Here is an 18,488-nt window from a genome sequence, read left to right on the forward strand (position 1 = left end):
TCTTTTCGTCACATGGAAAGTCCTCCTCTCGTATATTTCTCTCATTTCATCCACTGGGAGAGGCGGGCACTGTCTTTTCCCGGCCCTGGATGTTTTTAGAGGGGGGAAGTCCACGGCAGTTGTGAAAAGCGAGCGCTGCGGGCCACTGAGCGCAGCTCGGCCAATGAGGCGTCGCCGCCGTGGTGATGGTATCTCCGTCGCCACGGCGACGTGGAACATGTGGTTATTTATAAAGATGGAGTGTCTGTAAACCGTTTCTGTACAAAGTAGAGACCGTCAGAAAGAACGAGTCACTGTGTGACACACACACAAAAAGAGAGAGAGAGAGCCTGGCTACTCCCATGATCTCTCTTTCTCCCTCTATAGGAGAAGTTGTCTATAACTCAAGTCAGGACTGACCCCAAAGTCCTTATCCTATTTCCTCTGGGAAGCACTTCTTTTGGTAAACTAATTTTCTGCCAATAGCTCGGTCCCAGTTAACCTTGTAGTAACTTAAAACTTACTCACACACACAAATCAACCTTGAAAATCCCCACATCCTCCAGAAAGAAGTAAAAGAGAGCGCCAACAAAAGACAGAAAGCTCTTGGTCTAATGGTGGAACAATAACACAGCGATCTTGCGCCTGGAACACAAAGGGGTGTTCCAGAAGAAATGTACGCACTTATGTGACCAAAATGTTTATGTTGGACGGTAGCAACCTCTGAATGCAATGAGTGTGCTTATTTCCTTCTAAAGTGTTTTAACAAGACTAACAATGAAGTGTTTTAGCAAGAATAACAACGTTGAAAAATACCCAAGAAGCTGACTGTGAACGCAGCCTACATCCCCCCCCCCCCCCCCCCGTTCTCTGCAACGGAATAAATCAGAGATTAGATTTAGGGGCTCGATTGGAGTGTGCGTGCAAAGTGCAGACATGAACACATACACACACAGTACAGGAAAACACACACACTCAAGTGTACACCCAGATAGACACTTCCAGGCCTACTTGTTCAGTCGGCCTCACAAGCGTTCCAAGGAACAAAACACCAACATGAATCGACCCAACCCTCATGGCCTGCACCTCTCTCGACCGATCGACAAACCCTCCACACGCCGCCCTCCACCCTGGGGTGCCCCCATCCACACGGTATTCAGATCCACAGACCGGCGCAGCCCCCCCCGCTATGCGATTCCCTCGAATTGAGCGTTTCCACAGCGCGTGGAAGAAGGTTGGAGATGGTAATTAGGGGGTGGTGAGGGAGGTTTGACCTGAGGTGAGGGAGGTTTGACCTGAGGTGAGGAGGTTTGACCTGAGGTGAGGGAGGTTTGACCTGAGGTGAGGGAGGTTTGACCTGAGGTGAGGAGGTTTGACCTGAGGTGAGGGAGGTTTGACCTGAGGTGAGGAGGTTTGACCTGAGGTGAGGAGGTTTGACCTGAGGTGAGGGAGGTTTGACCTGAGGTGAGGGAGGTTTGACCTGAGGTGAGGAGGTTTGACCTGAGGTGAGGAGGTTTGACCTGAGGTGAGGAGGTTTGACCTGAGGTGAGGGAGGTTTGACCTGAGGTGAGGGAGGTTTGACCTGAGGTGAGGAGGTTTGACCTGAGGTGAGGAGGTTTGACCTGAGGTGAGGAGGTTTGACCTGAGGTGAGGGAGGTTTGACCTGAGGTGAGGGAGGTTTGACCTGAGGTGAGGAGGTTTGACCTGAGGTGAGGGAGGTTTGACCTGAGGTGAGGGAGGTTTGACCTGAGGTGAGGGAGGTTTGACCTGAGGTGAGGAGGTTTGACCTGAGGTGAGGGAGGTTTGACCTGAGGTGAGGGAGGTTTGACCTGAGGTGAGGAGGTTTGACCTGAGGTGAGGGAGGTTTGACCTGAGGTGAGGGAGGTTTGACCTGAGGTGAGGGAGGTTTGACCTGAGGTGAGGCGGTGGCTGAGGAGCCGTGGGGGAGTTCTCTGACCGTCCGGCCTGAGCTTCCCAGTGTCCATTTCTGCCGGGCGTAGGAGGACTTGTGTGAATGCATTTGCCACATCGCAGACAGCCTCTTGGAATGAAGTCTGAAGACAGAAGCAAGCTGCAGGCAACAGACCATGTGACAGGAAGCAGTTTGTTTTCTATGATGCTCTGGCATCTTTCTTCCTTGGGAACATGCCTGACGTGGTAGTATCCGTCTGCGATGTTATAAACTGCTGCAAACCACCTTGAAAGATCCTCCTTGGAGACTTCATTTCCCATAATGCACCCACGTTTCACACTGGTGCTGGACGAGTTTGATGAGACACGCGTTTCCATCGAGACAGCTCATCTTGGACGGTTGAAAGGTCGGGAACTACTTCCGGGTTCTAGTTTTGATGGGATGTCATTCCAGAGGTTCCCAGGACATCATGGAGCGTGAAATGGACACATGGATCCAATCACGGATATACTTTTGTCAGCTGTTCACCGTCAAACACACTGAACTAAACAGAGGGTCATCTCTCAACACGCCTCCTACATGCAAACAGCTTGAAGACACACACACACCAGCAATTCACCAAGAGGTCAAGGTAAGGTGAGGCATCTCGACGAGCTGTAAATGGATGCCAGACTTCCCTGGAGATGAAAGGAGGGATGGAGAGATGGACGAGAGCACAGTCTGGTCCCGTTTCTGTCCAGTGACAGCCTTGTTGGGCCAGACGTAGCCTCCCTTAGCCTGTGTGCACGTGTCACATGTTCACATCAGACCACCAGTATGTTCTGGAAACCTATCCTTGAAAATTTGGGTTTTCAGTGCATCTTTTTTATCATTCAAGTTTTAATTTAAAAAATAATAATAATACTCACTCCACCCTTCTTGCACAGGGAACTTCAAAATCTAGTGTTGCATCATTTACTTGACATTGTTTGTGTCATTGTAAACCATAAAAAAACGACTGTTTCTCAACAGTTCTTTCTCCTAGATTTCACCCATCAACTGTACAGTGAAATTCCATGTTGCTAAATATGGAGATTGTGGCCCCGTCAGAATCTGGTTCAACAGGGTTCATCAGCACATCTTAACAAAACAGCGGGAGAGAATTTGTGCTGGACGCACGAAACGCCCACACACGCCAACACCCAGGCAGGATACACATAGGCACATGAGCAAACAGAATGGACACAAATGGGCACGCACACACACACACACACAGGGAGCAGACCTGGCGTATTTCAGGCATTGACAGACTATGTGGTCTGGCTTTTCCGTCTCCTCTGTTCTGTACAGTTTGAACAACACTCTTTATGAATGGACTGTAGGTTATCAGTGGGGATACTGTGATAACACAGACACACATTTGAGAGACAGTTGTTAGTTTAACAGTGGCTGAACTCCAGAACCGGCCTGCTAAAAGCTCAAAGCTGTTGAATGGCCTCATTGTCTCAGAGATGCTTTTCAAACAAGACTTCAACTGACTTAACAGGAGAAGCTTCTCAAACTCACCGTACACTCAGACGACCATGCCCTGCTACTTTCAAACCCCTGCTCTGCCAGACTCCTGGGCGGAACCTCTCCCCTCTCTCCTTTGAGAACAAGCAGAACATGTGGCCAGCTCGCCTGATACCCATCACTGCTCTGCTCGGCTGAAACACGGGAGGCTTCGCCAACAGAACCTGGATCCCAACGTGGGACTGAAAGCCGGTACGGCTCCCATCTTATCTTCCATCCACGCTCTCCTTTCAATCCTCCTCCTCTGCCTCCCGTTCTTCATGCCGAGAGCGGGACGAAAAAGGGTGTGTGTGTGTGTTTCTGTGTGTGTGTGTTTGGAGAGGTGCATGGCAAAGCCCTGTGCACGGATATGCCTGAGTGCAGAGAGGGGGAACAGGTATAAAGGAGAGAGAGAGGGTCGAGCTGGGGAGAGATGCTGATAATACTCTCCTACCCCCCCACCACCAACTCCCCCCCCCCCCCCTCCTCCTCCCACCTCACAAGGAGGTGCACACTGAGGTCAGAGGGAGGCGGACTGGGTCAAGGTACAGACCCCCCTCCACCCCCCCCCCCCCTCTCTCTCTCCAAATTCTGCTTTTGTTCGACACCCACCTCATGAGTGTGTGTCCGCTTGGGCAAGCACCCACATCTGGAACGAACCTGTGCTATTGTACTGGGAGAAAGCTGGCACTTGGATTCAGGAAAACACACACACAGAGGAATGAGGGCACTTCCACTCTCACAGGCATGCCCAAACAATGAGCGAACACGCCAACACGGACACACGCACACACCGTTAACACCCGAGCACTCCCTCACTACCACAGGAAACTGTGCCTGCCCAATTCAATCATTCAGTCTACTGAAATACAGACTATATTCAGCCTATAGTACATAGAGTATATGTTAGGTATGTTCACTCACGTGACATAACATACTCAACGTGCAAAATACTTTACAAGTCATCTTCTGCGCTAGTCTTTTGGTTGTTTCGTTGGTTTTCTTAATTTAGCTAGTTAGACCATTACATCATGAGTGAGAGTAAGGAAAGAGTTGGCGTTGTAAAATGTCTTCAAAAGCACTTTGGGGAGAAAAAAGTAGTGAAATAGGTTTTCCATTCGTGTTCTAGTTTTTAGGGGACGTTTTCCATACGCGCATGCACGCAAGCACACACACACACAAACACGCATATGCACACAAACACACACAGCTTCGGCCTTGGGACTAACGATGCCATGGTCACATGACCATTTAAGTGTCACTTTCGCACGAGATTTCCTGAGACGAGTTAAAACGCAATACTGTACATATTAAGGATTTAACACTTGTTGTTGGGTTACCACAGGCAACAGCGAGTTTGTCTCCTGGAATATTGGTTGAGATTCGTCTATCGTAATTAATGCGTTTCCCTCTATGACACAATAGGGGTGAGGTCGCCTCATCTCTTGTGGTTGGACCAACCAGAGAGAAGGGGGAAGTCCGACCGACCAATAAAACGACGCCTCAGCAAGTGACACGCAGCTAAATGCGCCTTGAATCCCACAGCAAAGTGAACCCCGCAAACAAACCCCGAGCAAATCACACCCAAGCAGCTGGAGGGACTGACAGGGACCCAAAGGCTTCCGGAGGACCGGGAGCCTGCACATGGGCTCAGGGAGGAGAACGTCCACATGCTGGATGTGTGCCAGAGTGCGCTTTCCCTTTCTAAGCTAGCAAACATTTGACTTGGCCATACACAGTGGAGGTCTGGAGTGTCCAAGTACAATAGGAACTATGGGTATTGTTTTAGGTTGGAGTGGCTAGGGGTTTGCTGGTCTCTTACACACACACACACACACAGTACATTGAAATGCACTGACGTCGGCAGATGCGTGTGCGCAACATGTGCACGTCTCACGCGCGTTCTCCCACAGTGACCATGTGTATCTGCTCGTGCGTGGGCAATACTGTGTACATTTCTGGCTGCTCCTCAGACACAAAGGCCAGAGCCGAGACGCGTATATTTATCTTAGAGAGTGCTGTGGGAGGAGGAGGGGGGCTCAGACAGACCGAGCTGGGAAAAGAGAGAGGAAGTGAGGGGAAGGAGGAGAGAGAAACGGAGAGAGAGCGAGAGAGAGCGAGAGAGAGAGAGGGAGAGAGAGGGCGAGAGAGAGAGAGAGAGAGAGAGGGAGAGAGAGAGCGAGCGAGAGTGACAGTGACAGAGAGAGAGTGAGTGAGTGAGAGGAAGAGAAAGAGAGATTTTGATTTCTCAAAGCCTTCATTGGGCAGTCCAAAGACCCGGGTACCGTTCACGTTTAAAACAAGATACAGTATGAGACGCATATAAAGAAAGAGAGAATTACAAAGAAACAGAGAGCGAAAGAAAGATAAATAAGGGAAATTAAACACGAATGGGACTCGTCTGCCTCAGAAAAGTGTGTGTGTGTGTAGTTTTATGAAAACAATGTATGTGTATCATCTATATGCCTCAGTTTGTCCATTAGAGTGTGTGTGTGTGAGAGACACAAAGAAAGACACAAAGAAAGAGAATCAGACAGACCCAAGTCTGTGCATCTGTGCACATTCTTCAAGTACAGTAAAGCAGCTCTGAGGGCGAGTCCGTTTGCTCATGTTTGTGTGCCGGGGTGCTACGCTGATTTGGGTTATGGAGGAGAGGGGTAGGAGGGGTGTTTGTGCGGGGGGGAGGGGGGGGGGGGGGGGGGCGATGGGGGAGGTTGGGTCCCTCCAGCCAACGTCAACACAGATGGAAATCATTTGTGTCTCAGAAGCAGCCGGCCTGCCTTCATTCTCTCCTACAGAGCCGGAATGGAGTCCCAGTCGCTCACATACCCTTTTCTGTACCATGCAACTGCACACGGTCTAAGAGTGACTGGGTTGTTTCATTCTGGACTGTGCTAAGAACATCAAAAGTGAGCGGGTTGTACAAAGGAAGGGTCTGCCTTCCCTGTACACACAGACTACTACCCCATCTGTTGATGCAACATATTTGTGTGTGATGAAAGAGAGGGAGAGAGAGAGAGGTGAGAGAGAAGGTGAACTCATTTGATCCCAAGAGGCTTCAGTTGGCCTCCGTCACTGGGAGTGCCTGTTGGCCATTACAACTGTCTAATCGGTGGCAGCTGTTTGTGTGTGTGTGTGTGTGTGTGTGTAACAGGGCGTACAACAGTGACAACACTCCTTTTCCTCGCTGGCTGACACACTCACTAAGATGTATGAGGTGAGGGGAGCAGGGATATCACCTTCACAAGTTCCTCCACCAGAGTGTGAGCGTGTGTGTGTGTGTGTCTTGTTCCTTCTTGGCACTGAGAGCTACTGTGTGTGTGTGTGTGTGGGGGGGGGGGGGATCCCGAGAAGGAACCTTCTAATGGGGACGAGCAGCTTCAAAGTCAGAAATGTTCCCTGCAGGAGTAGAACCAGATACAATAAACGTGTTTTGTGCCGTTTCATCTTCTTTGACATTTACATATTTTCTCCGCTTTTGCTAACTGTCAATCACACACACACACACAGTTAGTTGTATGAGAAGCCTGGAGGACCAACATTCTCCAATCTGATTAACGGATATCCTGTTGTGTCTCCTGATACTTAATGATGTTAGGTTCTGTGTGTGTGTGTGTGTGTGTTAGGGTCAACTAAAAGTCAGCCCTGCAGCAACAAACTGTTATTCTTAGCAACGCGATAGCCTAGCCTGATGAACAGTCTCTTTCTTTGCTAACGGCTAGGCTAACCACGTCGTACATGTGACTGTCACGCCCTGTGTGTTGACAGAGGGCATCTGTGTTAACATGTTGGCGTCGCAAAGCAAAATGTCATATGACATTCCTCAGGGATGCTACAATAACATTCAAGAATGACAACAATTTTGACTGAAAACCCATTCGCAGGTCGAGTTTCACAGCTACTTAGCTACATAAAACACCGTGCTAGGGCACGGCTAAACACGAGTTCCAATATGATGCCTTTTCTGACCTTGGTTTAACTTTTACTGGAATGAGGGATAGAGCGAGAGAAGGAGATCTCTCTTTCGTGCTCCTCTCCTGGACAGCATTCTAGAGGTCAGCCTCGTCATGTGATGAATGCTCCTCTCATATGGGGGAAGGAGGAGGGCGAGAAAGAAGGAGAGAACACTTGAGAAAGAAAAACAGAGGATGTGGTAGACTGAGAGAAAAAGAGATTAATAAGAGAGAGAGAGAGATGAGAAAGAAAGTGATGTGAGACAAAGTGAGACGCGAGAAAGAGAGCGAGAGAGAAAGAGAGCGAGAGAGCGATCTCTCCCCGAGTTCCGGGAACTGGTAACTTGTTTCCAGACACACCAGGGTCAGAGGAGAGGAGGACAGAGGTGGGATGTTTCTAATAACAAACTGCACTGTAAGGCCTTGTGTGACCGTGTGTGTGTTTGTGTCTCAAACGTGTTGCCATCTGTGTCCAAGTATTTGTGTGTGTGTGTGTGTGTGTGTGTGTGAGAGAGAGACACTGAGGGTTGTAGAACAAGGTGTTGTGGCTTGTTGTCATGGTGATAAGCTTTAGGAGCTATCTTCACAACCGCCTGGTTTCCATCAGACACAGACACACACTTATGCACGCACACACACACACACATTATTGATGACTGTCAGGCTTGGAGACATGTTGCAGCCACAGCTACCTTCCTGCTGCTTTATAGAGGACTATAAAAACACCCTGGAACCCTTTCCAGATAGTTATATCCCGGAATATGATGAGGACTGACAGTCATGTGACACGGTAGCTCACTGCCAATGGCGCGCTTGCGTCATGCAACACCATTTCAAAGTGCTCCGTGTTCTTCATGTTCTCCGTGGCAGAGTTCCAGCTCTGCTATCAGTGGTGACCGTGCCACGGCCTTGGAGGGTTAGAGTGGGATGTTATAGGTCGTAGATGGCGTGTGTGTGTGTGTGTGTGGGGGGGGTGGGGTCTTACCAGCCAGGGGTGGGGGATCTCTGGGAGGGGCATCTGAGGGGGAGCCGGTAGACTGTTGTGGATCTCTGATTTGAATGAGGGCTCTGAAAGAGAAAGAGAGAGACAGACAGACGAGAAAAAGAGAGACAAAGGATTGGTGAGAAAGATGAAGGCATGAGAGAGAAGGCAGATGTGGATGCTGTGAACATCGATATGATGTTGATCAAATCATGCTAATGATGCAGGCTGTGTGAAGGTGGTGAGGTTGTGTGTAGGGGGTGGCTCTGACCTTTGGCAGAGAGGACCCTGTGGAGGATGTTGGCGATGTGCAGCTTCTTCTCCTTGACCCCGGCACTCAGATACTCCCTGTCCAGGAGCTCCAGAAACAGTCGCAACTCACACACCAGCTCCTCCATGGCTGCGACACACACACACACACACATTAGAACGCTGGGCAGCGGCATCCAAGGCACAAACTTCAGCTCATGCGTTTTAGCTCGGCTACAGTACCAAGGTGCCCACGGAACGCAAATGACATATTTGATTCGATGACATTTGGAAACACAATGAACAGAGAATGCTGCACGACACGTGGAGGGGGATGACTGGAGCCGTCCGTGGACAAGCTGCTGCGTCGAGAAGAGCTTCTGGTCTTACAGCTCGACCACAAGCCACGTACACACAGAGAGATGTCGCAAGGCCTTCGTCCAACCGGCGGACCTCCCCGGTCTTGTGTAACGTGGAAAAACAGACAGACGGGCGGATCATGAAGAAGAACTCCCCATATTGAATTCCAGCGGTGATTTACGCCCGTCAGGAACTGCAGTTGCCCTACAGACGCTGGCATAACACCTGAGGAATCCCAACACCCCAGAGTTCCAACACCGAACCGCTGTGGCGTAACAACAAAGCTTCACCTTTTTCTCACACATCAAAAATAAGAGGACCGGCCCACGGAAAAACATAGCAGAGGCATGAGGTCATATCTTGTGGACGTGTGAGTGATATGGAGGGGGGCAAGTGGTGACGTGGGACACGTCATGCTGTGCTTCCAGGGGCTGATATGAAGGGGCGACCCCTCACACAACAAAGCGTGAGAGTGTCTGGGGATAAAGGGCACACCCCCATAAGCCGATAATGGTTCGCTCCTTCCAACATTAGTGGAGCTTATTGTAAACAGGAGACGTGACTATTATGTTATGAGGGTGGTAACGTCAGAGAACAGCTTATGTGAGTGGTTTTACCAGAATATTCCATCTGGATTTTGGTTAGTTAACTAAGAAAGGTTTCATTTGAGGTTATGGGTTTCCCCCCCCTCAGTGAAGAAACTTGTGCGAGGCTCCTAACCATTCTCATAACCCACACTCATGATGAAACCATCCCCCCCCCCCCCCCCCCCCCGCGCTGAGACGATTCCGCTAAACACCGCATGTGTAGTTCTTGGATGGGTTGTTTGTCGTTTTTGGACAATTCTATTACCTCACTCGACTGACCTTTTCAGAATCACTTAGAGCTGTTTTGAAACCATTAGGCAATGCAGCATGTCAAAGAAGTTCTAACAACATAACAGAACGATAAAAAATAGAAACTTTGGAATTCGCCCAGCAAAAAGCGTCATTGCACAGGTACATATTTCGCCAAGCATCTGGGATGATAACACAGTCGGGTTACCAAAACGCTTGTGGAATGCTGTGACGGGTCAATAACAGATAGCTGATGTGCCGTTATGGAAGCTGGCCTGAAAACATTTTGATCGGTGTGTCTGGCAGAACACAATGTATCCCTCCCCCCCCCCTCTCTCCCCAAACACTCAGTGGACTCATACCCAACCTTATAATTTACTTTGTGAAGGACTGGGCTTGGTCTTCCAGATAGGCCCCTGTACAGCTACATAAACAGCAGCTCTCACACATTCCTGTCATAATCTTATTATCCTAGGACAGAGGAGAGAGGGAGGGAGGGAGGGCTGGAGAAGGAGGGAGCGAGAGAGACAGGGAGAGAGGAATGGAGGGAAGGGGAGAAAGGTACGGAGGACTGGAGAGCGAGGAAGGTGAGACAGCGAGAGAAACAGAGTGCGCCATCGAGAAAAAGAAGAAGAAAAAAAAGACTGACAGAGAACAGCGTGAGAGAAGGAGGGAGGATGGGTGGGAAGGGTGGAAGAAAAATACATTAAAATTATTATAAACTAGTGAGAGGCACTAACGTTGCTCAGAGTTCTTTTTAACTTCATTTAGGTCTATTGTCCAAGTGGACCAGTTACCAAAGCCCAGCGGGTGTATAATGACACCATCCACATGGACCCTGGCCTGCCCTGCTCCACTCCAGGCCAGGAGGGTTTCATTCAGCGTTTAATAGCACTCTGTGAAGCCCAATCCCCTGGATGAATCAAATAAACGAGTTACCTTCGACAGGGGTGGTCAAAACCGTGTGCGTGTGTGTCTGTTCGTGCGCACACACGTGTATGTGTGTGGGTGTAGGTGTGTACACGTGTGTGTGTGTGTGTGTGTGTGCGCACTCCAGTGCGGTAGAGACAGCGGAATGAGGCGGTGTGGAGCATGCAGGACCACCCTCGAACTAACCCCCTGAGGGAGGAGCGAAAGAAAAACTCTTAACTGAGCAAACAAACCGCCCCCCCTCCCCTCTTCACCACCTCTCCTTCTCTACCTCCTTCTTCCTCCGCTTTTGTCAACCCTTCCTCCTCCTCCACGCAAACCCATCCTCCCATGTCCACAGGTTTGCGAAAGATAGAGGAAAAAAAAAAAAGAAAAGAAAAGAAAAACAACTCTCCTCACAATGCTCACACACGCTCAAACTCACTATGCACACATCCCCAGGGAGAAGATTCAGACCAGACACACACAGACGAGCTTGCTGGAACGTTCTTTAAGGTTGGGTATCAACACTTACACCCCCAAAACTAGCGGGCAAGGGGGGGGGGAGGTGTCTGGGAGAGAGTGGGGTCGTGTGTGGGCTTGATAGATAATGTGATACACACCCCCTTCGGTGCGTAAGTACGTTCTGCAAATGCCACAAAGGGTTAAAGGGTTATGTAGACTTGCGTCCTTTCCCGGAATACAGGTGTTCTGACTGATGGCATGCTGCCGGTATATTGTGTGTGTGTGTGTGTGTGTGTGTGAGTACACAATGTGTGTTAAGATGTCTGAGAGGTTCCAGTACCACCATGTGATGATTTGAAGCCCCCTAGGCAGTGCGTGTCTGTTTGAGTTTGTTTGTGCGCAAGTGTGTGCGCAAAGCTGATTATGACATAAAACACTAACTTACAGACTAAACACAGGAGAGGTGCCTCAGACACCCTTTGTAATGAGACACACACACACACACCACCTCCAATGCTGCATGATTCCCATGAGAAAAAGCATCGAGCTCTTTTGAATACCACACCACACTTCTCATTACAAACATCTCCCTCCACTCATATTGAAGTTGTAGTCAACAAGCCGTGCAAAGCCCAACCACTAAGACATGCGCGCGTGTGTGAGGGCGGAGATACAGCATATAATTAGAGATGCCGCCATCATCATACCCTACCAACGTTTCCTCAGATCATAATCGCGTTTCATGACGCCCACGTGTGGAACGCCGACATGTCATCGAAATCACGCATCCGGAAGGATCAGACGGAGTCTGCCGCTGCGTCTGTTTGGGAGGACCGAGCCGAGCTTCCGAGGGAGTCCGTCGGTCGCTTCGCCTTCCTTTTCAAAGCCGTGCGGCGGCCAGCGGCGCTGATGCGCGTCGACAGACAGCTAGCAGGCTAGCAGGCTAGCAGGCTAGCGGCGCTGATGAGCGTCGACAGACAGCTAGCAGGCTAGCAGCGCTAGCAGCGCTGATGAGCGTCGACAGACAGCTAGCAGGCTAGCAGCGCTGATGAGCGTTGACAGACAGCTAGCAGGCTAGCTGGCGTTGACTGAGACCTTCCAGACCTGGGCGGCTCACTCAACTCAATCAATCAGAGGCTGCGATTCACTCTGAGGGGAAGCTGTCATACCAGGTGACTCGTAGGGGTTGGGGGGGGGGGGGGGGGGGGTTGTGGGTTCTGTAGTTATATGGTGTTTAAAGTTAATTGGGGTGGTTTATGGTCTGGCGTCATCATGGTTACCGGCTCCCTTTGCCCAACTGCCGAACAAGAAGGCATCGCTCAGCGTTGGCTGTGCAGTGCACACTCATTTCGAAACCATAAGCGCATACACACACCAGCCTATTTATCCAGCTCTGTCCTCTATGGCCCCATGCTCCTTCCCTTCCCCAGTCTGTTTGGGTTGGCACCACACATCTCCCCTCCCTCCCTCCATCCCTCTCTTCCTGGTCTGAGTGAGTTTGGGTTTCTCATGGAGTCTTAGTCAGCACATTTCCTCCAGGCTGTCCCACCAGCACCCAGGCCAGTGGAGAGAGGAAGCCCGCTCTTGGTGTGCCCAGGGTGGGGGAAGCAGACCACCTTCCCCCGGAGCGTTGGGACGAATGTGTATAAAAGTGTATTTTCATTTATTTTTTATTTTTTTACACATCCGATTTCCATCCGAACAGGCAAACGCGAGTCACGCTCTTGAACCAAGGGGCAGAGTGCCAGACACCCAGATACCGTTTTGAAAGAAAAAACATTTCAGAAGCTCTTATCGCTACACGTTGTTCGGGGCTCGTGAGGTGAACCCTTCGCTGGAGAGCAACACACGTCCGATCAGGAAGTGGGACCGGTGGCCGTCGACGACAAGAAACGAGCGTCGGCAACGTCCTCTGTAATCACGGAGGAGCGGGGGGGGGGGGTGGCCGGGGGGGCCTGGGGGTGGAGTCTACATTTTCCACTGGAGGCAGGCCAACAGTGCACATCACAGGGCGGGCGGAGCAGATTCCTATCATCCAGGTGGTGGACCAGCAGCAGATGTGCTCCGGCCCTCAAACATCCTCAGACGTAGTGTGGGTTAGGACGTGAAGTGCCTTCATCTGGTGGAGGGGGGGGGGGGGGGGGGGGGGGGGGGGAATGGGCTGGAGGAAAGAAAGGGGAGGAGGCCAAAAAGCCAGAGAGTGAGTGAGTGAGAGAGGAGAGAGGGAGAGAGGTGAGTGAGAGACGAGAGGGAGAGAGGGAGATAGGGAGAGGGAAATGCAGGCAGAGAGAGTGATGCTCCTCCAGTATCTGTGTTAGGGGATAATAACAGAGCACTCAGCCTAAACCCACACTATGGGGAGAGGGGGGCGTGGGGAGGAGAGGAGGGGACTGTGGTTAGGTCTGGCTGGGAGAGTCATCCTTCAAGAGGGATGAAGGGACTGACGAGACCCACTGGTGCCTGGGTTGAGATAGGGGCAGGGGAGCGGGGATCCAATGGGGTCCATCATTCAAGCCAAATTGGGATCAAAGCCAATTGACTGTTGCGCCGTGAGGAGATCTATGCTTCGGTAAACTAGCATGTAGCATAGCTCAGTGGGGGGAGAGGAGGCCTCTGCCTAGTACAGTACCATCCTGGAGCCCTGCCTTCTAGCTTGGTAGCAGGCCAGACTAGCTGCTCTCTGAGGCTCAAAGACAACCGCTAGTCTGGTGAGAGACAGCTCGAAAACCAGACATGCTTTGATCCAGACAGCCCTGCCCCTCCCCCCTCGCCTCCCCCCACACCAGATTCCAATCCCCAATTTCTCACTGCCAGACACACCCACGCCTGCAACCCTGCCACCCCCCCCCCTTAAATGTATGCATGCACACGCACTCATCTATATGTGCATGAGAAACATCTTTGTTGGTGCTGGATGTTGTTATTGTTTGTCCTGAGGGGTTGCAGCCTATTGCCCAGCCCCAAACCCACCATGCTCCAGGACCCCCTGGGAAGAAACCCGCCCTTAGTTCTGTCACGCTAGCGCTAATCTCATTTCCTTAAACCTCATTCTTTGTCCTAGACAGACTGGCTAATGAGCTAATCGGCTCATCCTCTTGAAGCATGATAAGCCTATTAAAGAAGGCTGATAGCTCTGGTAGAAATGATCAACACTTTGACATAACTAGCAATTAATCACTGAGCAGGAAATGACTCGCCTTAAGACTAAGGTTATGGCCGTCCATTTAAAATACGATTTGATTACAGTCAAAACGTAGCCTGCTGTAGGACAGTCGCACTGAACCTCAATACAGAGCTGTAGATGTTGCCTGTTAAAGTGTGTTTGCATTGGGCTCAAAATCACATTGGTTTTTATAGCAGATGTGTATAGACATCAGAGATGGTAAGGGTTATGATTAGGGGTTTGGAAGGAAAGGCTCTGTGCCCGCGTGCCAAGAAACCCACAGAAGGGGTTTGGTGGCGAGAGTGGGGATCATAAACTCATTCATCTTCATCTCTCTTCTCCTTCTCTTTGGATCCGACTTTCTCCACCACCGAAAGGGGGTCCACTGCTGCCCACATGAAAGCCTTTAGGGATCAGTCATCGTTGGGGGTGCCCAGTTCTGACAGGAGAAATCCTTCTTTCCCCCAACAAAAGGAACCAAATGGCCGACATGCCCACATCACACGCACGCCCCACCCCGCAGCGATTAACGGCACATCATCTTGAGGTTTCCGTGAGGAAAACGACAATAAACAGCGCTAAACACATTAACACGGTGAGCTTTTACCCCCGCCCCACCAAATGGCACCTCATAACAGTTCTAAAGGGGACTTGCTGACAAGGAACTCTGTACGGTTCCAACAGAACTGCCAACACTGAAGGTACCCCAAGTCGAGTTAACCCTAAGGTAACAAAAAAAAGAACAACCTAAACAGGCTGGCTTACAGCCCCTCCAGCCAAAACGGTGTTCTACATTCTTGTGTGCAGTTGGGATGAGATTACATGACTACACAATAGTTCTCTGTCAGGACCACACCAAATGTGGAGTAGCACTGCGTTGCACGGCTACCTGATACTGCGCAGCTGCTTGCTAGCTGGGGAGGCTAGTGTCTGAGCCAGGGGTTTGTTATTGTACATGAGGCTGGAAGGAACCAAGAGATATGGAGCACTTATGTTGTCACACCAGGACTGTTATTAACCTCAGGCTAAAGAAACATTGAGTTACCTCCATGTTGACTTGAAGTATGGCAATAACAAAAACACTTTGTAGTGTCACACACTTGTTCCGGGAGTACAATGGTACTTAGGAATGGTTTGCTGAACCCAACGCTAGTTTCCTCAAGGTTCACAATGACTCTTGCTTAGACTGTTGCTCTTGTTGGTTAGTGGTAGCTGATTTAAACTGTTGTATTCTGTTTTAGTTAATCCTATTTTTATTGCTTTCCTACAGGTACACCTGCACTTAGAGATTAATGTTGTGTAATTTTTAACTTGTTTAACTACATGCTCTTATGGTTTCTTCCCTTTAGCACTATTTTTTGGTTGTTCACAATATGTACTTCTTGTTTTTGACTACCCGCAATGCTGTGGGGCTATCTTGTTGTTATTATCAGTGACCTATGCACTTTGTGAAGCTCTCTCTTGGAAGTCGCTTTGGATAAAAGCGTCTGCTAAATGAATAAATGTAAATGTAAATGTCATATGATAGCGTATAATTAAGAGAAAAATGTGCCACAATATCATACCTTTATTTACACAATTAAACTGACCAGTCGTTTTAGTAGACATGCATGTGTCTTAAGGCCAAATTTGACCTCGAGAGAAAAGTTTCTCATAAGATCAGCGAGTCAATGTTACGACTGATCTCATATGCGCCTCCCTGTGGAGGCTGTCACATAGCGGGTCTGTCCCGAACCAGCGGGAGCCAGCTGCGCTCGGCCGAGGCGACACAATCCGTGATTTTCCTGCGGGGCTGCTGGACGCCGTAAGGGCAGCCATTCATCAACGTGGTCGGGAATGGTGGAAGAGGGGGGCGGTCTCAGGTTGCAACCAGCTACTCCCGACGCATAATTCCACAGACAACAAACCACGACCCTAATGACACCGTCAGGAGCCAGCGGTCGCCAGCAGTCTTTCCAGTCCAGCTCGCTTCGGTGGAGCCAAGAGGTCCTGCCTACCTCCCCCCCTCCCCGCCCTCTGTCTGTCTGTCTCCATCCCTCTCTCCCTGAGCCGCAATGTGTGTAGGCTACTTGAGAGGAAACTCTTCCTGACTGCAACACTGTGCTCATTTGGTGAGTTTCCACTGGCAAACGCAGCATTGGTATTAAGTAAAATAAATATTGGTACATCGTTCTAAATGTGCCGAAACAGTTCAAAGCATTATTCAGCTGAACTGTGAGCCAATTGTGTGAGCAGTGAGTTTCATAGTTCACACCTGACCCCTTGCAGTAAAAGTTACATTTGCCCTTTCTCTGATACAATAGACTTTACACTTCAATTGGCAGCGTGTTTGCAAGTGAGAAAGGGAAAGACGAGACGAGTTTATTTATGTTGATTGCCTTTCTCGTCCTGTCAACTTGTTATCACGTTGTCTCCCACCTATATACAGTCTAAGCAACTCTGCTATTACAATATAGGCAATGAAATGTAAGCACATGCCGACCAGTTGGACACTCACCCCTGGATGCGAACAAAATGGGATCGCTCCGCATCGTGGAGTCAAACGCATCTAATCCCCCAACAGATCACAAAAGCAGTCGCGTGCCTGGCAGCTGCCGAATATCAATAAAAACAAATCCCCCTCTCCGAGACGGCGACCACCAATACACCAGTCTATTCTCCAACTATAGCTTTGCTCACGCTCCGATAGATCGCTTCAGCGTGCGCCTTCAACCGGCGAACCGTCCCCTTTTCAAACTTTTCTCCGTTCCTTTTCTCCTCCTCTTCCCTTTCGTCCTCGCTTCCTCCTCGTTCCCACTCTCTCTCCCATACAGTTCAGACTGCCTGCATGGTCTGCGCGGCTTCTGAAACACAGCGGATCTTGTTTGCCAGCATCTGCAGTCTGTCACGGGTTTGACAGTCGACCAATTATATAGGGTTAGTTTTGCCTTGCAAACAGGCGCGCCGAAGGTAGAATGAACATTAAGAATCTCTCGCTTTCTGTAGCCTACTAGAGAGGGGATAGCTGAAAGGTGACACGGGGCCTCTCCTTTATCTCCGCCCTCGGTCTCGTGTTCCAGGCTGGAAGTGTGCCGTTTAGTTTAGGAAAAAATGGTCATTTAGGCGGCGTAGCCCACTGCTCCCCCTTTGCTCGGCGGCAGATGGGATATTGAACTCGGGCTAGCTGGCCCCTCGGGACAGGGGAATCGGCAGCTTATGGTAATAGAAGATAATTAAGAACCGGCGTCTCTCCCCGTATGCCTGGTCCCCCAACCCTTTGGGCCTCGGAACACATGCGGTTTTGGTCTGCAGAGGAAAGAGTTTATCACGTGAAAATGTACACGTGAAACGGAATCATTTGTAATTAAGGTTTAGGTGGAACTCAACCAAACACTTTCAGGGTGTGTGTCCTTCTCTTTTTTTCCTCCCCCAAAAACGTTCCTCCGAGAACAGGTTAGCCTTTCTCTTCACATATCTCCTTCAGAATAAGGGAAGTGATTTTGGTCAAACCGGCCAAAACGGACCACACACACACGTAGGCGCAAATCATTTCTTAGGACAGGCCTAACTGTCATAACAAATGTGGTCCTAAATCCACCCTACAAAACCTCTGCCGATTTTTGTATCTCAATTCGATTTTACCCGTGGTGTTCCGAGCCACAAGTGGGCGAATCGGAAACACGCGGGCAGGGAGTGTGCACGCTGAGGGGTGGATTTAGCTACAGGAGAAGAGTATAGCATTCCTCATTGCCCTGGGTACATTATGGGATTCACTGCATTATGGTATGCTGTCCAGATGCCTGAAAAGTGGGTTAGGTGCCGTGTAGGAATCTACAGGGAGGACAGCTAGGGCGGAGCGAGGAGACTTCTCATCAGGGAGCCATCCAGAGAGAAGGCACGTGCCCTGGAGGAGGAGGTGGAGGAGGAGAGATGGAGGGATGAAAGAACAGACTGATTACTCTGATTGTAGTGTTAGAGATGTGGCCCTGTAAGGCAAGAGGAGGTGTGTGTGTGTGTGTGTGGCTGTGTGCGATAGATTATATGTGAATTTAATATAAACATTTCATTGAGTCATTTTAAACATGTAGTTGTCTGTGATTTCTTTTGTTAAGAGTGTTATGCGTAAAGAGTGGAGTGAGCACAGAATGTGTGTTTGTGTGTCTGCCCCCCG

General features: G+C 49.9%; 1 protein-coding gene across 3 annotated transcripts in view; it reads right to left on the reverse strand.

Annotated features, from left to right (window-relative positions):
* The window catches only part of afap1 (actin filament associated protein 1), a 33,635-nt gene extending 16,081 nt beyond the window's left edge, over positions 1–17,554 (reverse strand). The window contains exons 1-3 of one of the 3 annotated variants that reach the window (XM_047015117.1): positions 16,836–17,554; positions 8,628–8,756; positions 8,360–8,442 (exon numbers count right to left, since the gene is read on the reverse strand). In XM_047015117.1, the coding sequence (XP_046871073.1) occupies positions 8,360–8,442; positions 8,628–8,756; positions 16,836–16,869 (246 nt within the window). In that variant the 5' untranslated portion in view covers positions 16,870–17,554. The remainder of the gene's footprint in view (positions 1–8,359; positions 8,443–8,627; positions 8,757–16,835) is intronic. The other 2 variants (XM_047015116.1, XM_047015115.1) reach the window with 2 other exon arrangements.
* Positions 17,555–18,488: the final 934 nt, after the last annotated feature.

This window comes from Hypomesus transpacificus, unplaced genomic scaffold (genome assembly GCF_021917145.1).
Source record: "Hypomesus transpacificus isolate Combined female unplaced genomic scaffold, fHypTra1 scaffold_273, whole genome shotgun sequence".
NCBI classification, from domain to species: domain Eukaryota; kingdom Metazoa; phylum Chordata; class Actinopteri; order Osmeriformes; family Osmeridae; genus Hypomesus; species Hypomesus transpacificus.